We start from the raw sequence: 21634 nt of genomic DNA, 5'->3' as shown, positions 1-21634 counted from the left end.
AATGGTGAAATCATCAGTAACATCCTATATACCGATGATACAGCTCTTCTGGCTGACAATATTCAGGATCTTCAAAATCTTTTGGAACTAATAAATGAAGAGAGTGAAATAATGGGATTAAAAATAAATATCACCAAAACTAAATTCATGGTCATAAGCAAGAAACCAATTCTTAATTTAACACTTTCTTTAAATAGGAAACAAATAGAAAGAGTGGCAAAGTTTAAATATCTCGGATGGTTAAATGAAGATTGCAATCCAGAAATGGAAATAAAAGTTAGAATTGAAATGGCAAGAAAAAATTTTCTCTTGATGAAATCAACACTGTGTAACCACAGTTTAAACTTAGAGCTTAGAGTACGCATGGTTAAATGCTATGTATGGACTGTACTGCTGTACGGTGCAGAAACTTGGACCTTAAAAACAACATCAATAAAAAGACTTGAAGCCTTTTTATTGGATTTAACAGATGAATGTTAAAAATCCCATGGACAGCAAAAACGTCCAATCAGGAAGTACTGGAACAAATGGAGAAATCATGTGAACTTTTAGATACCATAAAAAGAAGGAAAACTGCATATCTTGGTCACCTACTTCATAATGAAAAATATAAGATACTTCAACTGATTATAAAAGGGAAGATAAATGGAAGAAGAGGACAAGGAAGACGAAGAAAATCTTGGCTGGCAGACATCAGACAGTAGACTGGTATGAACTCTGAGAGACTGCTCAGAGTAGCTGAGAATCGCTCAAAATTTGCCAAGGTGGTCGCCGACCTCCGATAGGAGATGGTACTCAAAGAAGAAGAAGGATAAGTTTAACAAACCAACATAATTGGAACAGTCAGCTATGTAGGACGTTCCAACAATATCCTCGACAATTTTTTTTTCTGCAACTCCTGCTAAATCATGCTGCTCATCCGTCTATCATTTCCTACTTGATTTATCCTTGTAATGCTAGTTATATAGCCTAATCCTGATTTCTTCTAACACTCCTTGATCATTATAAAAAATATCTTTTTGCACACACTAGGTATACAACACAATACAGAAACAACAACAGTAACCTAAGAATTATTGTTGTTATTATTATTATTATTAACATCTAACCTCCACGGAGTCAGAGACTCATTGAGGGAGGTTCACGCTACTTCATACAATGCTCATCTAACCATGCCTTCAACTGATTAAATGTGTCTACATTGACAACACACTTAGGCAAGGCATTCCACTCACCAACCACTCTCCATGCAAAGAATCTGCTCCTCACTCAACTGCTTACACCATCCTTATACAGTTTCCAGCTATGGCCTCTTGTTCTACCCACTCTCCCATTCTATGAAAGATCTCTTCCATTTCAACCTGATAACAATCCCTGACTAACTTATATGTTTCAATCATATCCCCTCCCTTCCTCCTATAACGAGGCTTTGCAACTTACATTCTTTCAATCTGTCCTTGTACTAAACATTCCAAAGACCACTATCCACTTTTGTGAATCTCCTCTGGGCCCTTTCCAACATATATTTGTCCCCATGAAAACCCAGCAAATCTGTGCACAGTGATCCATATGAAGCCTGATCAAGGCCTTATACAATGGCATCATAACCTCTCTATTTCTGCATCGTTGCCATTATCCAATGTGACATCTTTACAACTTGTACACTGTAGCCAGTGAATTTCAGGTACTTGTCAACCATCACTCCTAGATCTCTCATCTCCTCTACTTCCTTTAAAGATTTCCCACCAAGTGTATACGCATCAATGCTTACCAAATTTCAAAACTTTACACTTTGCAACATTGAACTGACAGTTCCACTTACCTGCCCATTCATGCAATTTATTCAAGTCCTCCTGTAAGACTATAACATCTGCTTAACTCATTGCAATGACCAATTTTCATCATCTGCAAACAGCTGCATGTCACTAGTTAAATCCATCCCAATATCATTAACATACAAATTGAACAACAATGGTCCCAAAATTGATCCCTGCAGTGTGCCACTAGCGACCTTCCTCTTTCGAGATACTGCACCCTCGTATACAACTTCTGTTACCTGACAGCTAGGTTACTGATCCAACTCAGAAGTCTGTTATCCAATCCCATCTATTTCAGTTTATTTCACAGCTTGTCGTATAGCAGTCTATCAAAGGCTTCTGCAAAATCCAAGTACACCACTGTATATACATCTTCCCTGTCTGAGGTATTTGTCACCTTCTTACAGTAAGAGCCTACATAGCTCAGTCGGTGTAGACAAAGCCCTTTGGTCAGAAAGACCTGAGTTCGATTCCCATCCATGATATGAGGATGTCAGGGTTTTTTCACCTGGAAGCTTGAACAATGTCAGTTTAATGCAGCAAAATGTAAAGTCTCGAAGTTTGGGATCCATCGATGGGAGGATGCATACTCGATTGGAGGAGCTATACTGAAGGAAGTAGGGGAGACGAGATCTGGGGGGTGATGATTAATAGAAAACTGAAATTCAGGAAGCATATTGCAAAGGTGGTGAAGGTAACCCAGAGGATTGCTGCAATACTAAGAAAGATGCTGACTGACCTGCAGAGATAAAAGAGTTATCATTTCGTTGTATAAGACCCTAATGAGACCACACTTAGACTATTGTTCTCAAATTTGGTCCCCAGGATTTGAAGGGAATAAATTAATTGCGGAAAGGGTACAGAGGCAGATAACAAAGAAGGACTGTTTCAGGACTGTACAATGTCAGTTACAAGGATCGACTGAGGGAATGTAGGCTGCAGAGTTTGGTGGATAGAAGGAGAGATGATATGATCGAGACTTTTAAACTGTTGAGAGGCAGTTACAGGGCAGACATTGGGGAACTCTTTCACTTGGTGGAACAGTGGGAAGGAGCGATGACAAGGGGCCATCACTGGAAGTTAGGAAAGGAGGCTGTGAGGAAGAGGGCGAGGAGTGGTTTCTTTGCATGGAGGATGGTTGAACCATGGAATGCATTGCCTGAGTTAGAGCAAGGTTAGAGCAAGTATGGTATTAGTTCAAGAAGTGGTATGATATGCTTTTTGTTTCCTAAGAAGGATCTCCCACGATGAGTCTTTGGACTCCATGGAGGCCTGAATAATAATAATAATGGGAGACTTTAATTATCCAAATATTGATTGGGTAGTAGTAGAATCTCATGAGAAGAATGAAAATGCATTTGTTGAGCTGTTGTGTGACAACTTCCTCAAGCAGCATGTGACAGAAGGAACTTGAAGTCAAAGAGTATTAGATTTGATTATAGTGTCCGATGGCATTTCAATGAAAGACACATCTATTCTGCCTCTGGTTGATGACAGTAATCTTGCAGTATTCACTTGGAGAGTGACAAAGTTTATTAATGTTCCATTCTGAAAAGGTTACATGCTGAACTGCAAAGCAGGAAATTATGGCCAACTGAGGAGTATACTGAGTTTAGTGGAATGGGATTGGTTGCTGGATGGAAAGAATATCAACAGTGCATGGGAAGCATTTAAACAATACTTATATCAGAATGTGTCCCAAGAGTATAAAGAATAAATAGAGTAGGAGTCAAATGGATGTGTAATCTTATTAAGCAAGAGATTCGTAAGAAAAGGATGATGTGGAAGGAAAACCGTTTACATAAGATGATGTCCGTTATAAACATTATAAGCAGCAGGCTAGAATAGTCACAACTGTTGTAAAGAAAGCAAATTCTGAGCATAAAAAGAAACTGGCTGTGCGTGCTAAAGACAACCCATAAGAATTCTATCGATTTGCTGTAAGTAAAAGTAAGAATGAATATGAAAGAATTACTCTTCTAAATCCACATGTTGTAAGGGTTACAGATGCAGAAGAGGTTGTTCAGTTAATGAGTTGCCATTTGGTTAAAAGCTATCAACCTGGTGAACGCAACATTGAGCTCACTCTTACCTCTTCACTAGATGAAGAAATGCAGGTGTGTGAGGCCGAGCTATTAGAGCTGTTGCACAAATTGAATAAGAATTCAACAATAGGGACTGAGGGAATATCAGCCCATGTGCTAAAAGAGTGTTCAGCTGAAGAATTGGCCATTCCTTTGACCAGGATGTATAAGATTCTGCAGGAATGGAAGGAATGTATGGTAATTCCATTGCACAAGGTTGGTGCAAAGACCGATGTAACCAACTATTGACCAATTAGTATGTCAAGAGTGGTGGTGAAGATTTTGGAAAAATTGGTCAGGGCCCACATTCAGAAATGAGTTGACAGTGAATCTCTACTTTGCAATGAACAAATGAGTTTACTCAAGGAAGGTCATGTTTTAGCAACTTACTCACATTCTATAACTATGTTACCATTGAACTAGACAAGGGGAATGGATACACCATGATACTTTTGGATTTTGTTACGGCTTTTGACAGAATGCAGCATGGTAGATTGTTGCATAAATTGGAGAATATGGGTTTGGGTTATGCAATATTAGCATGGATAAGAGGATGACTGACTGACAGATATCAAAAAGTGGTATATGCGGGAACTGAGTCTGCAAAGTTTAAGGTAACAAGTGGTGTACCACAAGGATCAGTGCTTGGTCCACTGTTATTCAATCTGTACATTAATGATATTGGGAAGGATTTGAGACAAGTGACACACAGCTATTTGCTGATGATGCAAAGATAGGTAGGGTAATCAGGAATGCTGCTGATGCAGTCTTTGCAAAATGATTTGAATAGGCTGGAATTGTCGGCATGGGAAAATGGATGTCAGTAAATGTAAAGTCATTCACTTCGGCATGATTAGATATCTAATGTTGTATTGTATTGGTGGGATTAGGCTAGAAGAAACTGATGATGCTAGGAATCCTGGAGTGTTGTGGGATTAGGCTAGAAGAAACTGATGATGCTAGGAATCCTGGAGTGTTAATAGGAAGTTGAAGTTCAGGGCCATATAGCAAAGATTGCAAATTCTGATCAAAAGATAATAGCAATGCTGAAACGAACGTTCACATGTAAAGATAAGGATGTTATTTTGCCTCTTTACAAGGCCTTGATAAGACTTCACTTGGACTATTGTGCGCAAGTCTGGTTTCTGTTGTGATTCTGATATATTGGAGAGAGAGTACAAAGGAGAGTGTTAAAAATGATATCAGGATTGTGGAATACTGATTATGAAGACTGATTGAGAATTTGTAGACTGCAGACACTAGCAAACAGGAGAAAGAGAGGTGATATGATTGAGACTTACAAACTTCTGAAAGGGTCATACAGGATTTCAATATGAAATTTTTCAATTTATGGAGGGTGGAGAAAGGACGAGAGGGCATTGTTATGTCTTTGGCTCCTCTCTCTGTTACATTATTTCCTTTACTTTCTATCTTATCATTCCTTATATTCTATGCTTTATTTATCTCTCATCCATATCAGAGATTTCGTTGCCGACAAATTTATTTTTTGAGAACGACTATGCCAGCCGGCAACGGATTTCTGATATTCAAATAATTGACATATATTAACATAGGGATCACGTAATGTGCAGTCGTGGTTCCCCCTTCTCTTTCTTACATGAATTGGTTCTCCTCCTCACTTACACAGGTCCGAAAGTTTTATAAGTGGTAAGTCAGTCTCAGAACAACAGAACTCATGAACTTTGAATTAAAAAAATACATTTATTAAAACACTAGTATGGATACATTTTTGAATAATCGTTCAAGATACACTTTAAGTAATAATCTCAATGCTAAGTTACCTTCCTTGAACAAAACTGAGAGTCTGAACTCCCCCCCCCCCCTTTTAGATTAAGATATCCAAAATTTTTATCTTTATGCTTAAGTAATTCAATTATATATCTCTGTCTTATGATTAAGCTCAGACTTGACTTATCCGTACAGGGTTACTCAAAGCTCATTTTCTAAGCACAATTAGATATAAACTTTATACATGGCATATCAAACTCATTCTAACTTATATTCTAACATGGAAAACAAATTTTAATTCTGCAAAGTCTCTATGCCCCACACTTTAAGTGTAAATCAGGCTAATATCTAACACTACAGCAAATAGTTCCTTCCTGACAAACAGTCCAACAGTTAGGTTCCCTTCTCAGCACAAGCTTGGAATTGCACCAGCTTACTTGACACAGACAGTTAGTCCAAACAGTCATTAAGGCACTTTGAGTGAGTAAATGTATGGAGCTTCTCAAATCCTTGGCTCCTTTTCTTCCTTAGGTATACAATTCTAGAATATATATGAAAGGGTTGTACATTACCATCTTGTCTTTTTCCATGGGGCTTTCGTGACTTCCCCCACGCCTTCACTTCTGAGTTCCCTAGCCACGTGTTTTCTATGGCCTCTGCGACTTACTTAAACTTTCTTCAAAGGTTGCCCTTCACTGGCTTTACATTGGCATGGTTCACCAACGGCTCCTTACTGAAATTCTGACTTCATTCCTTAAGTAGCTTTACTCGACTCGGTTACAACAGCAACCGGGAGATTGTTGCTGAGCACTGGCGACAAGCTTCCTCAGCTATCCAGGCTTGGATGGGAACACAGGAACAGAAAACAAGAGAGCGTTTAAGTCTCGTGCCGCGCCTTATATCTCCCTTGCAAGCGCCCTCTCTCGTTGACTACATCATATTCTTAGCTATGGCCGATTGGTCCAACAATCGGACGTAGGAACCTACGGAAAACTCTGAACTGTTTTAACATGGTTCTAAAACATAGATCTCTTAAGCACATTTAATAACAACAATTTTGGTCCTGAAACACAGTTTTCCTTTGCTTATTTTACAAGGACAATATTAGTTCTAAACACAGATTTCCTTAGCTTATTCAATATTGATAATCTCAGTCGATTTGATATACTTTTGAGTGAATATATATATATATATATATATATATATACACAGTACTCCCTTAGGCCTGTTCTTGGAGGTATAAGCATGTCCTTATCGTTAGGTTTTCATTGTCTCTGTGTTGGGTCGGAAACAAATTGGCTTATGGAGTGAGTCAGTCCTTTTTCCAACACAACAGCATCCTTGAAAGCTGAGAATGAAGGCTGCCAAGAAGGGTGTGCTAGATTTTTCTCGGAGAGGGTGGTGCTTGATTGGAATGGATTGCCTTTGGATGTTGTGAGTGCAAGCAGTGCGAATGAATTCAAGAATAAGTATGATAGCCCATCTGTATAGTATGTGGCCTCTCTCGATGAGTCTCTGACTCCCTGGAGATATCTCTTTTTTTTTAAATACACTTTATTATGTCTTGCATACATATGTTAATTACATTATAAAATTATAGAAATTACAAAATTTAAAAATTATAAAAATTAGATACATATAATAATAATAATAGTATTTTTTTAATTCAGTGATTTTTATTATTATATTTATGATTATATATTATGCATTTACAAAATATGTAATTCTAGTTTTTTAACAATGAATTTCATAAAAAGTTTTCTTTTTACAACAGATTCTGGTTGAATGGTGTTAAATATTCTGATAGGAAGATTGGTGTATTGTCTTGCAGTGCATTCAAGTCCTTGGCAACTGGTTTTTTCTGTCTGCTGGCTTTTATGAGATTGTCTCTTGTGGACTTGCTTGTAAGATGAACCATGACTGGTATGGGTTGTGGCAAACCTTGTTTTTTGTTCTTCCTGGGAATCTGATTTATGGTCTGAATGTCATTATGCTGTAGAGGAATGTTGATTGCATGGCCTAATTTTAAAACTACGTCGCTGAGGTTTTCTGTAAGTTCAGTTTCAGGAAGACCGTTCATAACAAGATGTTCTTTATATTGTTGCTGATTTAAACTTTCGTATTGTAGTTTTAGGGAATTAAGTTCTTTACGGAGTTTGATGTCTCTTTTATCAAATCGTATTGCCTGTCAGTTAGTGCATTAATGCTGATTTTAATGTCTTTTACCGTTTGCAAGACTTCTTGCACTGCTAAATTATTATGTTTGACCAAATCCTCATATTTGCTAGTTTTTTTGTTATTTGTTCATTCTGTTTATCAAAGAGTTCTTGCACAAGATCTACTAAGCTGGCTTTTATAGTCTCTGGACTGTTTTCTATTAGTATATTTAAGGAGTTCAAATTATAGGACTCATCTGTATTTTTTTGTCTGTTCAGTTCAGCATCTGATTTTGCATCCAGTATAATCAGCTGCGTCATAGGTGGCTGCCTTACGTGCATTTTTTTTTGTTCTCCCTGCAGAGTAGGCACTTCCATTGCTCATGTGTTGCATTGGATTTACGTTGCCAGGTTGTTTCTGAAAGGCCAGCACATGTAAAGTGAAGAATCCTATGGCATTTCCTACAGGTTATATGATTTCCGTCGGATGATAAATCCTTCAGGCATTTGATGCACTTCATGACTCACCTTTCTTCCCTTGAACAACTGTAGTGTGATTGTAAAGATGGCAACGTCCTTTGTTCTTCGCTCGTTGTTGACCACGGTCCTCTCTGTTCAATTTTCAGTACTTAAAATTTGATTTCTTCTTAGCTGATTTTGGTTAATTTGATATCACTGTCTTCAGCATGATAAGTAGAGTTACTTGGGAACACTTTCAAATTAAAAACAGGAGCTAGAACCACTTTAAAACTATAAGAAACAGGAGCAGCGATATCACCATGTGCCCATTTGTATGCCTACGCAGCATCCTCCTTAATAATAATAATAATAATCAGGGGCAAATTCTCCATGCTAATTAATTGAGAAAAAAGTAATATTTATTTGTTAATAAAAGCATGCATTTATAAGCATTCCATTTAGGCTTTTATTTTTGTAGACAGAAGACGTCTTAAGCTTGCGTGGCAATAATTGAGCTTTGCATTGTGTATCGAAGGCCGATGCTTGCTCGTCTAGTCAAAGCTACCTTGGCTTGCTTGGTTGTAGGAGCGTCCAGGTCCTTGCAGCAGCACTGTGATTTCATGCGGACGCATAGCCATTTCACGTCGTCTCACTCTGTTGCTTAAACACAGGCCATACACAGTCAACGTAGCTCTAGCCAGTGAGCTTCAGCCAGCCTTTACAAGTGTGCATGTTGCTTGGGAAAATGAAGTTACAACCAACTTTTTATGACGATGCTATTGACCAGTTCATAAAGAAGAACTGTAGGGTAGAATTTGTATTCAAGTAGCTAAATTGAAAAAGATAGAATATCATTTGTAAAATAAATGTTATATTTGTATGATTAAATGTACATAAAATTCTAAATATATAGTTTTAAATGGTCAGTAATTCATTATTCCACTAATCAGACTTCAATCACACCTCTCACTCCCTGAATGATAACAAGAGCAAGCATGAATTTGACAAGCATTCGCCCCTGATAATAATAATATCTTTTGCACACTGACAATTAAGCCATCCTCTCCCATGTCTTCTACACTTAATTTCCTCATGATTCCACCCTGATCAGGATGAAACATCCTTATAAATTCATATTTGTAGATTTAGGGACTCAAAAACACACACGTTGAACAGATTATTTTATTAATTACAAATAAAATAAAACTTGACGTTTCGACCTCTATATCGAGGTCATCATCGGAAGAATACAACTGTATACAGAACCAAGCTACATGCTCATGCTTTCCATACCAGTAAACTAAATCTACGTAGTTAATAAATCTTTTTTCTAGACTGACCTCTAGTGATAGAAAAGCAAAGCAAAAATAAATAAAGAAAGAAAGAAAAAAAAAAAAAATATATATATATATATATATATATTTTTTTATATATATATATATATATATATTATAAATAGACCAATTCCTTGAGTGTGGTAGGTCAATCCCCTTCCTACATAAAAAATACACAACATTTCATCGGTAAAATCAAAAACATTACACTCACCGACCAAGATTTATTAGTCAGCTTTGACATAACTTCCCTTTTCACCAATGTCCCAATCAATGACACGATCTTGCTCCTACAGAACATATTTCCACATGACATCACGGCCCTTTTTGCCCACATACTCTGCTCCGGATATTTCGTATGGCAAAACAATTTTTACCTTCAAAAAGAAGGTACAGCCATGGACTCACCACTTTCTCCCCCAATAGCTAACTTTTATATGGAAGACTTTGAGCAACGTGCTCTAGAGACAGCATGTCTAAAGCCCAAAATTTGGCTCAGATACGTCGACGATATTTTCGCCATTTGGCCCCACGGCCGCGAAGCTCTAAATACATTCCTTAGCCACCTAAACAAACAACACAAACGTATCCAATTCACCATTGAAATGGAAAAAAATGACTCTCTTCCTTTCCTAGACACACTTGTCACACGTCTTCCCTCTGGCTGTCTCTCCTTCTCAGTTTACCGCAAACCTACACACACAGGCCAATACATACACAAAAATTCTTACCACCACCCAACACAAAAATTAGGTGTCATAAGCACCCTTAAACACAGAGGCCTAACTATTTGTTCGAATGAACAGGCTCTAAACCAAGAATATAAAATCATCAACCAAACATTTATCAAAAATGGATACAATAAAAAAAACTATTCACAAGATCCTCCATAAAGATACCAGTAAGAACAAAAAAGATTTCAAGAATGCTATTGCCATTCCTTATGTTAGATGCATTTCTGAAAAAATAGACAGAACACTTCGCAAATACAACATTAAAACCACCTTTAAACCCCCAAATAAGCTAAGACACCTACTCAGTTCCTCTAAAGATCCTCTTCCACACCTAGCACACCCAGGGGTATACAAAATACACTGCACGTGTAACATACCATACATAGGGGAAACAGGGCGAACTATCCCAATCAGACAAGACGAACACAAACGACACATTAAATACCTCCACTTTGGTAAAACAGGCCTTTCTGACCATGCACTCCAAACATACCATAGAATTGACTGGAAAAATACCAAGTCCCTACACTGCACCAAAACCTGGTTTGAGAGAAAATTTAAAGAGTCTTGTGAAATGCTCAAACACAACCCAAATCTCAACAAAAATGATGGCCTCACCATTTCAAGAATGTGGAGGACCCATCTACAACCTGTATAACATCCTAAACTAGCATTAGAAAAATTCCCACCACAAGAAGACAACCTGGTGACTTGGTGAAGTGTTTAGAACATTCAATAGCAACTGAAAGAAATCATTTTGTAACCATCCAGAATATTAATACATGAGGACTCTAACAGTTTATTGTAGTTGCATTTATCTATTTATAATATATATATATATATATATTTTTTTTTTTATAATTTTATTTCTTTATTTATTTATTTTTGCTTTTCTTTTCTATCACTAGAGGTCAGGCTAGAAAAAAGATTTATTAACTACGTAGATTTAGTTTACTGGTATAAAAAGCATGAGCATGTAGCTTGGTTCTGTATACAGTTGTATTCTTCCGATGATGACCTTGATATAGAGGTCTAAACGTCAAGTTTTATTTTATTTGTAATTAATAAAATAATCTGTTCAAAACGTGTGTTTTTGAGTCCCTAAATCTACAAATATGAGTGCTGATCACCGTGTAACCCTAAAAGAAAGAATCCTTATAAATTGATCACTGAATACCTCAACAATGTCTTCTGCAGCAGTCTACCATTTGCATCCATTAACATCATCTTACCATGATCATTCTTCCTTCTACTTGCACACATTTAAAATACTCTCTTGGGTTTTTCTTTGCCTGATTTTCCAATTTCTGCTTATACTGCACTGTTGTTTTCCTTACTAACTGAGTCACTCTCCTGGCTTGTTCTGTATACTCTTCATTTAAGATTATTCATCTTGTACTACCTCCAAAGTACCTTCTTCTTCCAGATTTCATGCTTAAGCTCCTCACTCATCCATTTTACACCCACCTTATTCAGAATACATTAACACATTGATGCTGTTATGCATTTCTTGGTCAGTTCTCAAGCTGCATTTATTTCCTTACTGCTCAACTTCTCGTTCCATGCTATAGTTCTAAGCTGTCTCCTAAGGTTATATCACCCTTATAATTTCACATATATCCTTTCCTCGTGAAATTCTGCATATGGCTAGCCACAACCCAGGTGATCACTTCATGATGAAATAATCAGATCTAAAACTCTCTATTCTTGTGTTCCCTCCTTTAATGCTGCCTGAGATAGTCATCTCTCAAGAACTTGAGAAATTCGTTTTCCTTATTCCCAAATTATTATTATTATTATTCCTGACACCTCCAAGGAGTCCGAAGACTCATCGCGAGAGGATACCTACAACTGTCTCAACCACTACATCAAACTTCTACTACAAATGCAATCTCTTCATTTCAATCTATACTGTCGTAATTAAAATCACCCATAATTACCCTTCCTTTGTTCACTAATCTAAGTTGTTTATACATTTCTTCATCACCACCCTTCCATTTCCAGGCCTATAGCACCAGCCAACTAAATTGTTTTCCTGTCAACCTCTAGTTATGCCACACTGCCTGATAACCATTGCCACTATTTCCCTCTTTCATGTCTACTTCATGCGAACATAATTCTCCTGCTCATTAGCAGCACTCACCCTCCCTTCTTGTCCTTTCTATCCTTGCAAAAAATACTGCATCCTTCCATTTTCATTCTGCCTATTCCATATCTCCCTGTCCACCTGGGCTCCCCCTTCCCCATTTCCTCTTGCATTCCTGTTCTTTCTTCATCTCTGGCACTACTACTGTTTTCACTGTTAAGCACTTCTGTCTCTTCAGTACCACTCTTCTGATTTTTCACTTCATCTCTTGCACACATCACACGTTGTACATCTATTCAGCAACACTTTCTCCAGTGCACTCACTCCAAAGCCATTCAAATGCAACCCATCATGCCTGTATAATTTTATTCTTCCCTCAAACACATGCCATACATCCACAAACTGTATTCCCTTCTCCTCACACACACTCCACTAGCTTACTATTCATGATTTTGGCTCTCCATTGCAACTCATCATTGTCATGCCTCAGCAACACACTGACACCCTTTTTCACTACACTGATCTTTCACTCGCTTCTCAATAACCTTCTGATATTCGCCCTCACATGCTCCTTATGTCCAGTTAGATCATCTGTCCCCACATTCACCACTAAATCTCTTGCTTGTGTTTTCCTCATATCCAACCTCTAAATTATTTTACTCATTCTCCCTCCTGGATAACAGACCTTATGGGCTCTCTCATTAACTAATCCTTTAACTATGCAATCTCCATATACTGCTATGATGGAATCATAACCTCTTTTATTGTAGGCAGAAGACTCGATGGGAGGCACACTAACCATTATTTACATGATACCTATCATACCTCTCCTTAAACTCATTTGCTGTCAGAGAACTCAAAACTATCTTTGACAATTAACTACAATCATTTGTCACTCTCCAAGCAAAAAATCTAGTCCTCACACCTTCACTAAGTATACTCATACACATCTAACAGGAGAACCTCTTCTTCTCTCTTTATTAAGTCTTGAAAAAATTCTTTTGTATTTATCTTAAGAACCTCTTTAGTAACCTATAAATTTCAAACATGTTCCCCTTTTCCACCTGTCAACCAAACTTTGCAATTCAGTCTAGCCTCATAGGGAGCATTCCTCAGACTTGTCACATTTTGGTCACTCATCACTGGATCCCCATTCCCCCCCCCACACACACACTTGTTATTCCCAAGAAATCCAGGTGACTAAATCTGTGCACAGTAGTTATGAGGCAACCATACCATATAGCCTTCTAAAGAGGAATAATAACCTCTCAGTCTTTACTTGTCAGTGTGTTCTTGAAGAATCTGAGTAATCCTTTAAGCAATTTTGTCAACTTTGACAATATGCCTTCTGAAATTCAGCTTTCTGTTCCACCATCATTCTCAGATCTCTAGCCTGAGAAATTTTCTGCAATCTGGTACTATCAATGCAATCTTCTTATTATTTATTTATTATTATTACGGGTATCTCCATGGAGTCAGTAGACTCATCGCGGGAGACCCAAACTAGCAAAACAATATCTGTCATATCTCTTCTTGAATTCATTTACAGATGAAGAGCTCACAACAAAGTCAGGCAATGAATTCCACTCATTCACCACCCTCCAGGCAAAAAACCTTGTTCTGACACCTTTGTTAACCACACTCTTCTTTAATTTCCAGAGATGACCTCTTGTTCTTCCATCACTATCACACAGCTGAAACATTTCCCCTGCATCAATCCTATAAAAACCTTTTAGTCATTTGAATGTTTCTATCATATCCCCTCTTCTCAATGTGCATAACCTTACATTTTGTCAAATTAAATGCATTATCAGCAAACAACTGAATACCCCCTATTCTCGATATTATTAATATGCAAATTGAACAGAAATGACCCTAGCACTGAACCTTGAGGCATTCCACCAGTCACCTGTATTCTTCTGGATTCTATAACACACTACTCTCTAGTGTCTGTCTGTTAGCAACTCCCAATCTCTGCATCAGCTTCATATCTATTCCAATTTATGTTTTCTATGCAACTTATGTAATATTATGGTGTAGCCATTTCCTCTTATAAGAATGGATGTGTGCACTCCATAATGTAGTTTGAAGAAAGATTTGTCCTTTGGTTGGAAAAACCTGGATTCATATCCCATATAGGGTGAAAGGAATATTCATAAGGGTTTTTGCAGTTGAAGATAAGTTAAATTATGACAGGTCAGTATTGTTTCCTCCCAGAAACTAGGCTTTCCATTTCCTTCCTGTTCAAAAAAATATGTAAATCAGTTAGAATACATGCAATTGTCAGACAGGAACAATATATTCACCTCATATTCTGGCTTCTTCAGTATAATCCTAAATGGCAATAACATTAGTATGAATAAAAATATATTTATTTTAAATGCCTTCCCCCCCCTACACACACATACAAAAAAAAAAATACAAACCTGACACACTAATGGCTTCTTTGCAGGTAAATGGTACTCCTAGGAAAGGTTTTTCTCTTGCTATTTCTTCTTCAGATTTTTCTCTAGATAAAATAAACTGATCAACTTTTTTGGCTTCTTCAAGGGCTTCAGGAAATCGTGTGTCTACCACAGCATTCAGTATGGGTTGAACTTCTTTGATTCTTTCGATACATGCTTTTATAAGATCTTCACTCTTCAGCTAAACAGAAAAAAAAAGAGTTTAGTCATATAGAAAGATCTCATAATCTAATGAACTAGACAAATGACAGAAAGAATTAAATGCATAATTAGAGTAAATTCTACACAGTTTTTTACAGTAAAATCGTAATCACATGAATGAATTAAGATGCTGTATGATAGACCGAGTGCTAGTTAGTTGGTTGTTATAAATATGCTGAATCAAGTGAAGTTATGACGTGAGCAAATTATGTGAATAAAGTACACAGCTGGTGTGCAACTTATGTGGGATGAAAAACCTTGTATTACCATATGAGGCAGTGAACTCAGGTTTAGTTAAATATGTCCATTTAAATATGTTCCTCTTATGCTACAAGAGAATCAAACTCAGTCTTTCCAAGTTTGGAGCATCATCACAAGTGAATGTGGTAACGAAGCATGACTGACAGTTAGGATAACGTTCCTGCAGTAAGTTGTATGACTCTTTGGAGGAGTAGTTGATGACAATGTTAATGATAATTAACAACCTAGAGAGAGAGATGAGGGTGAGAATAACGAGCAAAACATGAATGAAAAAATAAGATTGGGGAGTGTGGAAGGCTTGAATGATTGTGAAATTTTTCTGAGATTGTCTTGATTGGGAGGATGAATAGTGAGAAAGAGTGGCTAACTTGCAGAGAGAGAGAGAGAGAGAGAAATGAGCTGAAAGAGGAGGTAGAATGTCTCAGGAATGAGATCAGAAGTATGAAAGATGAGATTAGGCGAATGGAAGAGATGAATGCAAGGCAAATCAGGGTAGGAATGAGAGAGAGTTATGAGAATGATAGAAGAGGAGAGAATAAAAACAGTAGAAGAGAGGGAATGAGGGAGAGAGTTATGGGAATGATAGAAGAAGAGAGAATGGAAACTGTTGGAGAGAGGGAATGAGAAGAATGCGAGGGGGTGCTAGAACCAGGGATAGAGTGATGCCAAGGACAGCAGGTAAGTAGGGGAACACAGAGAGAAGGGGTTAGAGAGTGAGGGATGCAGATGAGCAATCAAGGAACAGAGTGATAAGAGGTGTGATATATGGAGACTCGATGATCCATGGTGTGCAAGATAGGATGCCAGAGTAGTGTTTGCCTCGAAGAACAATAGAAAGTGTGGCTTGGCAATTAAGCCAGCGAAAGGGTGGAGGAGATGATTGTGATGGTGGGTAGGCATGATTTGAGAGGCAGTGAAAATCAGGTAGTGAGAGATCTGAGATTCAATGCTTGAGATTGTACAAAAGAAAACAAGAGAGGAAAGATAGTGTGTGTTACCCAGATATGATAATGACGAGCTGAGCAGAAGAGCAGTAATAATGAATAGTATAATAGCCAGAATGTGTCAGAAGAAAGGATTGGAATATGTAGATGCTTGGAAGGCATTTTTTTTATTATTATTATTCATGACACCCCCAAGAAGTCTGAAGACTCATTGCGGGAGGACACCTACTATACAACACCGTCTCCAACACTCCACTGAACCTCTACCACCAATCACCCACATCAATGCCATCTACTGCCCCCACAACCACCACTACAGCTAGTATTTTTGTCTGTAAATTGCTTGTGTTCTAAAAGGCCGATTTGTCTGTATGCGGGATGAAAAACCCGAGTTTCCGGGAGAAAAAACCTTGCTACCTCCGTATGAGATCGGCTAACTCACCATCAATTGAAAAAAGTCCATATAAGGATTCCTCCCGTCATGACGAGAATCGAACTTAGGCCTTTTCTAATCGAAGGGAGCAATGTGACGTCGTTCTTCCAATTTGATGTATGTGAGAGACCACTTGCATTTGAATGAGGAAGAATAGGCATCTGGAGAGAGATTGCTGTTTTCTGAACAAATCGGTGTGTCAGTGCAGGTAAACTAGAATCCCCAGGGTGGATGGTAGCAGGGGTGGTCTCTTGTGGGAATGGGTGCTTGTGAGAAGGGGGCAGGGAAATCAGGTAACACTGAGTCCAGTGGAGTCTGGAGGGGATAATGATAGGTGTAGAAGTCAAATGACATTTTTATGCTTGATACTAATGCCAGGAGTATCTGGAATAAAGGAGATGAATTGATGGCACTGATAGCATCAGCCTGGCCAAAGATTATTGGAATCTCTGAAACGCGGTTGACAGATGAGGATATAATAACAGGAATAGAAGTAGCAGAATACAGCATTTTTCAGCAGCATAGGAAGGGAAGATGGGGGCAGTGGAGTACTGCTTATGATAAGTGACGACTTATGTCCTCTAAGAGTGGAAGTTTTGGAAGGCACTCGCACTAATGGTTTTGAAAGCATATTGTGTGGGGTAGAGATGGACAAGATGGAATATTTAGTGGGTGTTGCTACAAGCCAAGGAGCACAGAGGGTGGGGAGCAGGAGATGTTTAGGCAGTTGCGCTTGGCAAGTGCAAGAAAAATGATTGTTATGGGAGATTTTAACTACAGCAGTATAAGTTGAGAAGAGGAAAATGCATAATGCATGTAGTAATAAGGGTATAGAATTTCTAGAATTCTTGAGGGACAAATGTCTTAGGCAACATGTAACAGAGGGAACAAGAGGTTCAAGAGTTTTGGATTTGGTCATAGCATCAGAAGAGCTGATAATAACTGAGATGACATCTCCCCCCACCCCAGTTGGAGAGAGTGACCATGTGGTTTTGACTTGTATGATGAATAGACATGCAGGAGTCAAAGAAAAGGAGAACATATGTGGAATTATAAGGCAGGTGATTATAATAGTTTTAGATATCAACTTAAGGCAGTTCCATGGAGGGTGGAATTGGAAGGCCTGGATATCATTAGTGCTTGGGAAATTGTGAAGGAATATTTGTTAGCAGCAATAGTAAGCTGTATTCTACGATGAAGAAGAGGACACAATTTAGTGTAAAGTGGATGACAAACAATATCAAATAGGAACTGCAAGTGAAAAAGAGGTTATGGAAAAGATATAAGCAGAGGGGGTGGAGAGCAGATGCATGAAGAATATAAGACTCAGGCTAGGAGAGTGATCAGTATGGTAAGGAAGGCAAAAGTGGAATATGAAAAGAGATTAGCACTAAGATCCAAAGAAAGTCCTAGGGAATTTTTTAGCTATGTGGCCAGTAGGAGGAGAAATGATTGTGGAAGAATGATATTGTGGGATAAAAATGGGAATAGAGTGACTGATGCAGAGGACATTGTGGAGTTGTTCAATGAACACTTTATTGGAGTATTTCATCTTGGAGAAGAAGGTTTTAATACTAGAGGGATAGGAAAGGTTCGAGATTTAGAGGTGCAGGAGGAGAGTGTGTTCCAAATACCGAGTACCCTGAATAACAGTAAAGCTGTGGGATTGGATGGTATATCAGCACAGTTGTGCTAAAGAACTGACAGCTCTGTTGACCTGGCTCTTCAATAAAAGTCTGGCTGCAGGAAAGGTACCCAAGGAATGGAAGCAGATAAGATACTGCTCCTGCACAAGGGCAGTAGCAGACTGGAAGTGTCTAATTATAAGCCATATGTGTGTCATCAGTAGTTGTTAAGGTCTTGGAGAAATTAGTGAGGAACTATATACAGCATTGGCAGATGAGGGTACTGTTATCTGTGAGAATCAACATGGATTTGATTTGTTAAAGGACACTCTTGCTTTAGTAACATGATTGCCTTTTATAATAAAGTGACAAGAGCAGTTGATGAGGGAAAGGCATATGCTGCCATTTTTTGGGGATTTTGCAAAGCCATTTGACAGGGTGCCACATGATAAGCTGATATTTAAGTTGCAGCACATGGGTTTAAATGTTGGGTTAGTCAAATAGGTTTTGAGAGAATGTGTTCAAGAACTGACAGCTTTCTTGACCTGGCTTTTCAATGAAAGTCTGGCTACAGGAAAGTCAAACTAGGATCGGGTTGAATATTAGATTAGTGCATTGGATCAGAGACTGGCTATTTGATAGGTATCAGCAAGTTGTATATGGGGGGAGCAATATCCAGGAAGAGGAAAGTCACTAGTGGTGTGCCTCATGGGTCTGTTTTAGGGCCATTACTGTTTAACTTGTATATTAATGATATTGGCAAAGATGTGGATATTCAATTGTTTGCAGATGATGCCAAGTTGGGATGAACTATGAAGAGTAGAGAAGATGTCGTTGCCTTACAAGAAGACTTGAATAAATTGAGTGAATGGGCAATGAAATGGGAATGCGAGATCAATGTTGCAAAATGCATGGTTTTAAAATTTGGGAAACAAAGATCGGATGTAGAATTTATGCTTGGTGGAGATATATTGTTGGAGGTGGAGGAAATAAGAGATCTTGGGGTGATAGTGGATAAGGATCTGAAATTTACTGAACACATTGCCAAAATTGTGAGGACAATACAAAGAATTCTGGGAATGATGTGGAGGACACTGACATGTATTGTTCCGTTATATAAGGCTTTGATTAGGCCACACATGCACTTTTTTTCACAGATTGAGTCACCTGGTTTTCAAAAGAACGAAGAGATGTTGGAAAGGGTCCAATCTGATCTGATCTCTGAAATGTTGAATATAAGAAAAGGCTGTGAAAATGCAATTTACAGGGTCAAGTGGATAGGAGGAAGAGAGGTGATATGATAGAGACCTACAAGTTAGTAAGGTGTTGTTATACGATCGATGTTGAAGAGGTTTTACAGGCAAATGATGGGAGATCAAGGCAGAAACAGAGGTCATCCCTGGAAGCTGTACAAGGAGTATGTGAGTAGGGGAGTGAGAAGCAGGTTTTTTGCATGCAGAGTTGTGAATGATTGAAATGCCTTTCCTGAGAACATGGTGTGTGCAGAGAATTTGAGTGTGTCTAAGGCATGGTATGATGAGCTGTGTGTATGACCAAAGGACCTCCTAGATGAGTGTTTGACTCCATGGGTTCTTGGGGTAATAATAATAATAATAATAACAATGATAAATTTTTTGGTTGAGTGAACCTCCTACTATGAGTCAGCTAGACTCCATGGAGGTTGATGTAATAATAAAATAATAATAATAATAGTAATAAAATTCTACAGTTTAATGCAGCTAGCATTAAATGGTGAATGGTGAATATGGAAGAATCACTTTAGTTGAAGATGGCATGTGTCACTAAAGATACTAAAAATGTTTTATGAGTAATTTGTAAGTGGATATCATGTTGAGGAATTGTGAGTAGCATTGAATACAATTGGGAAGGATGAATAGAGACTAGCAGATCGGGAATGTGAAGTGTATGAAAATTAATTGCCCTTCAGTAACAGTCTGGCAAAAGGTACATCCTTAAAGAGTGGAAGGAAGGAAAGAAAAATAGTGCTTCTCCATAAGGAAGAATTCAAATTATTGCTAGTAAACTACAGGCCACTTTGTGCATCAAATGTGGAAGCGAATGTATTAGAGAGTGCTAGTAAGAAATTCAATACAAACTTGGGTTGATGAAAATAGGAATCTTTTCAGATAGCACTATGGGTTTGTTAAGCAGAGCTCTTGCTCTAGTAATGTAGTTACATTTTATAATAAAACAAGTATTGGACATAGGAGATTCTTATACTATGAATTTTCTAAGTTTTGAAATGGCATTTGACAGAATACCACATAACCAAAAACTGTTCAGAATGATAGCCGCTGTCTAGGTACAGATAGCTGGATGATAAAAATCAGTGAGTTGTATATGAGGGTGTGGTATCATGGAGGTTGATGTAATAATAAAATAGTAATAATAATAATAACGGTACCATAAGGAGCTGTTATTATTTGATTTATACACTGCCAGTATGTCAGTATAATCCATTAGGAAAAGCATTAGTAGAGAGCTCTGATTTGATGTTGTTACAAGATTTGAATAGGCTATTGATTTGGGCAGATGAATTATGATATTAATTCAATTCTGACAAGTGTAAAATCATGCACATGGTGGAGGTGAGGGATCTGGGGCTATTGGTGGATGGGGAGGTAAGCTTTGGGATATGCACTGCAAAAAAGTTGTAATGATTGTTGCCATAATGTAAATAACACTGAAAATCAGGAATAAGAAGGCAATAGTTTCACAGTGTCAGGCCACTAATTAGGCACATCTGAATTTTGGTGAGCAGATCTGGTCATCACATGGATATCTGTGTAATAAGGAAATGTTAGATAGAGAGAGAGAGAGTACAGAGGTGAATAACTACTTTAGGACTCCAGAATTGAATATGATGGTGTGATATCATAATAGGTTAGGAGCATGAACTTCAGAACATGTCAGTTGTGAAAACAAGCGATATGATTAAGATATATAAGTTGGTGAGAGAAGCTTATTAGATAGATATACAAGGGTAGTCTGAAAAGTTCTCGGCCTCGATTATAGATGGCAACACTATCGACAAGATTTTTTTTCTAAGTTGGTACATCTGTCATAAGCATCTATGTGACATTGCAAGTCATTCTATCAAGTAGTTTGTTTTATACAGCTGTCTGAAGTAAAAGTGTTGTTTGTATCCCTTGAAATGGATAAAATTGAGTATTGTGTGATTATAAAATTCTTTGTAAAAGAAAGTTCAACGCCAAAAGAAATTGATTCGAAGTTCATAAAAGTTTATGGGCACTCTTCTCCTTCG

The 21634-nt window shown here is 37.8% G+C and overlaps 1 protein-coding gene across 1 annotated transcript in view; it reads right to left on the bottom strand.

Moving 5' to 3' along the window:
• LOC150095963 (fatty-acid amide hydrolase 2-B-like) overlaps positions 1-21634 on the bottom strand; it is an 81413-nt gene that overhangs the window by 32833 nt on the left and 26946 nt on the right. The window contains exon 3 of the mRNA XM_090408951.1: positions 14846-15065. Within this exon, the coding sequence (XP_090265077.1) occupies positions 14846-15065 (220 nt within the window). The remainder of the gene's footprint in view (positions 1-14845; positions 15066-21634) is intronic.

This window comes from Typopeltis vanoorti, chromosome 19, assembly GCF_054136105.1.
Source record: "Typopeltis vanoorti isolate ZY-2024b chromosome 19, IOZ_Tvanoo_1.0, whole genome shotgun sequence".
NCBI lineage: Eukaryota > Metazoa > Arthropoda > Arachnida > Uropygi > Thelyphonidae > Typopeltis > Typopeltis vanoorti.
Note: the sequence above shows the minus strand (reverse complement) of the source record. Positions and strands in the feature narration are given on the sequence as shown.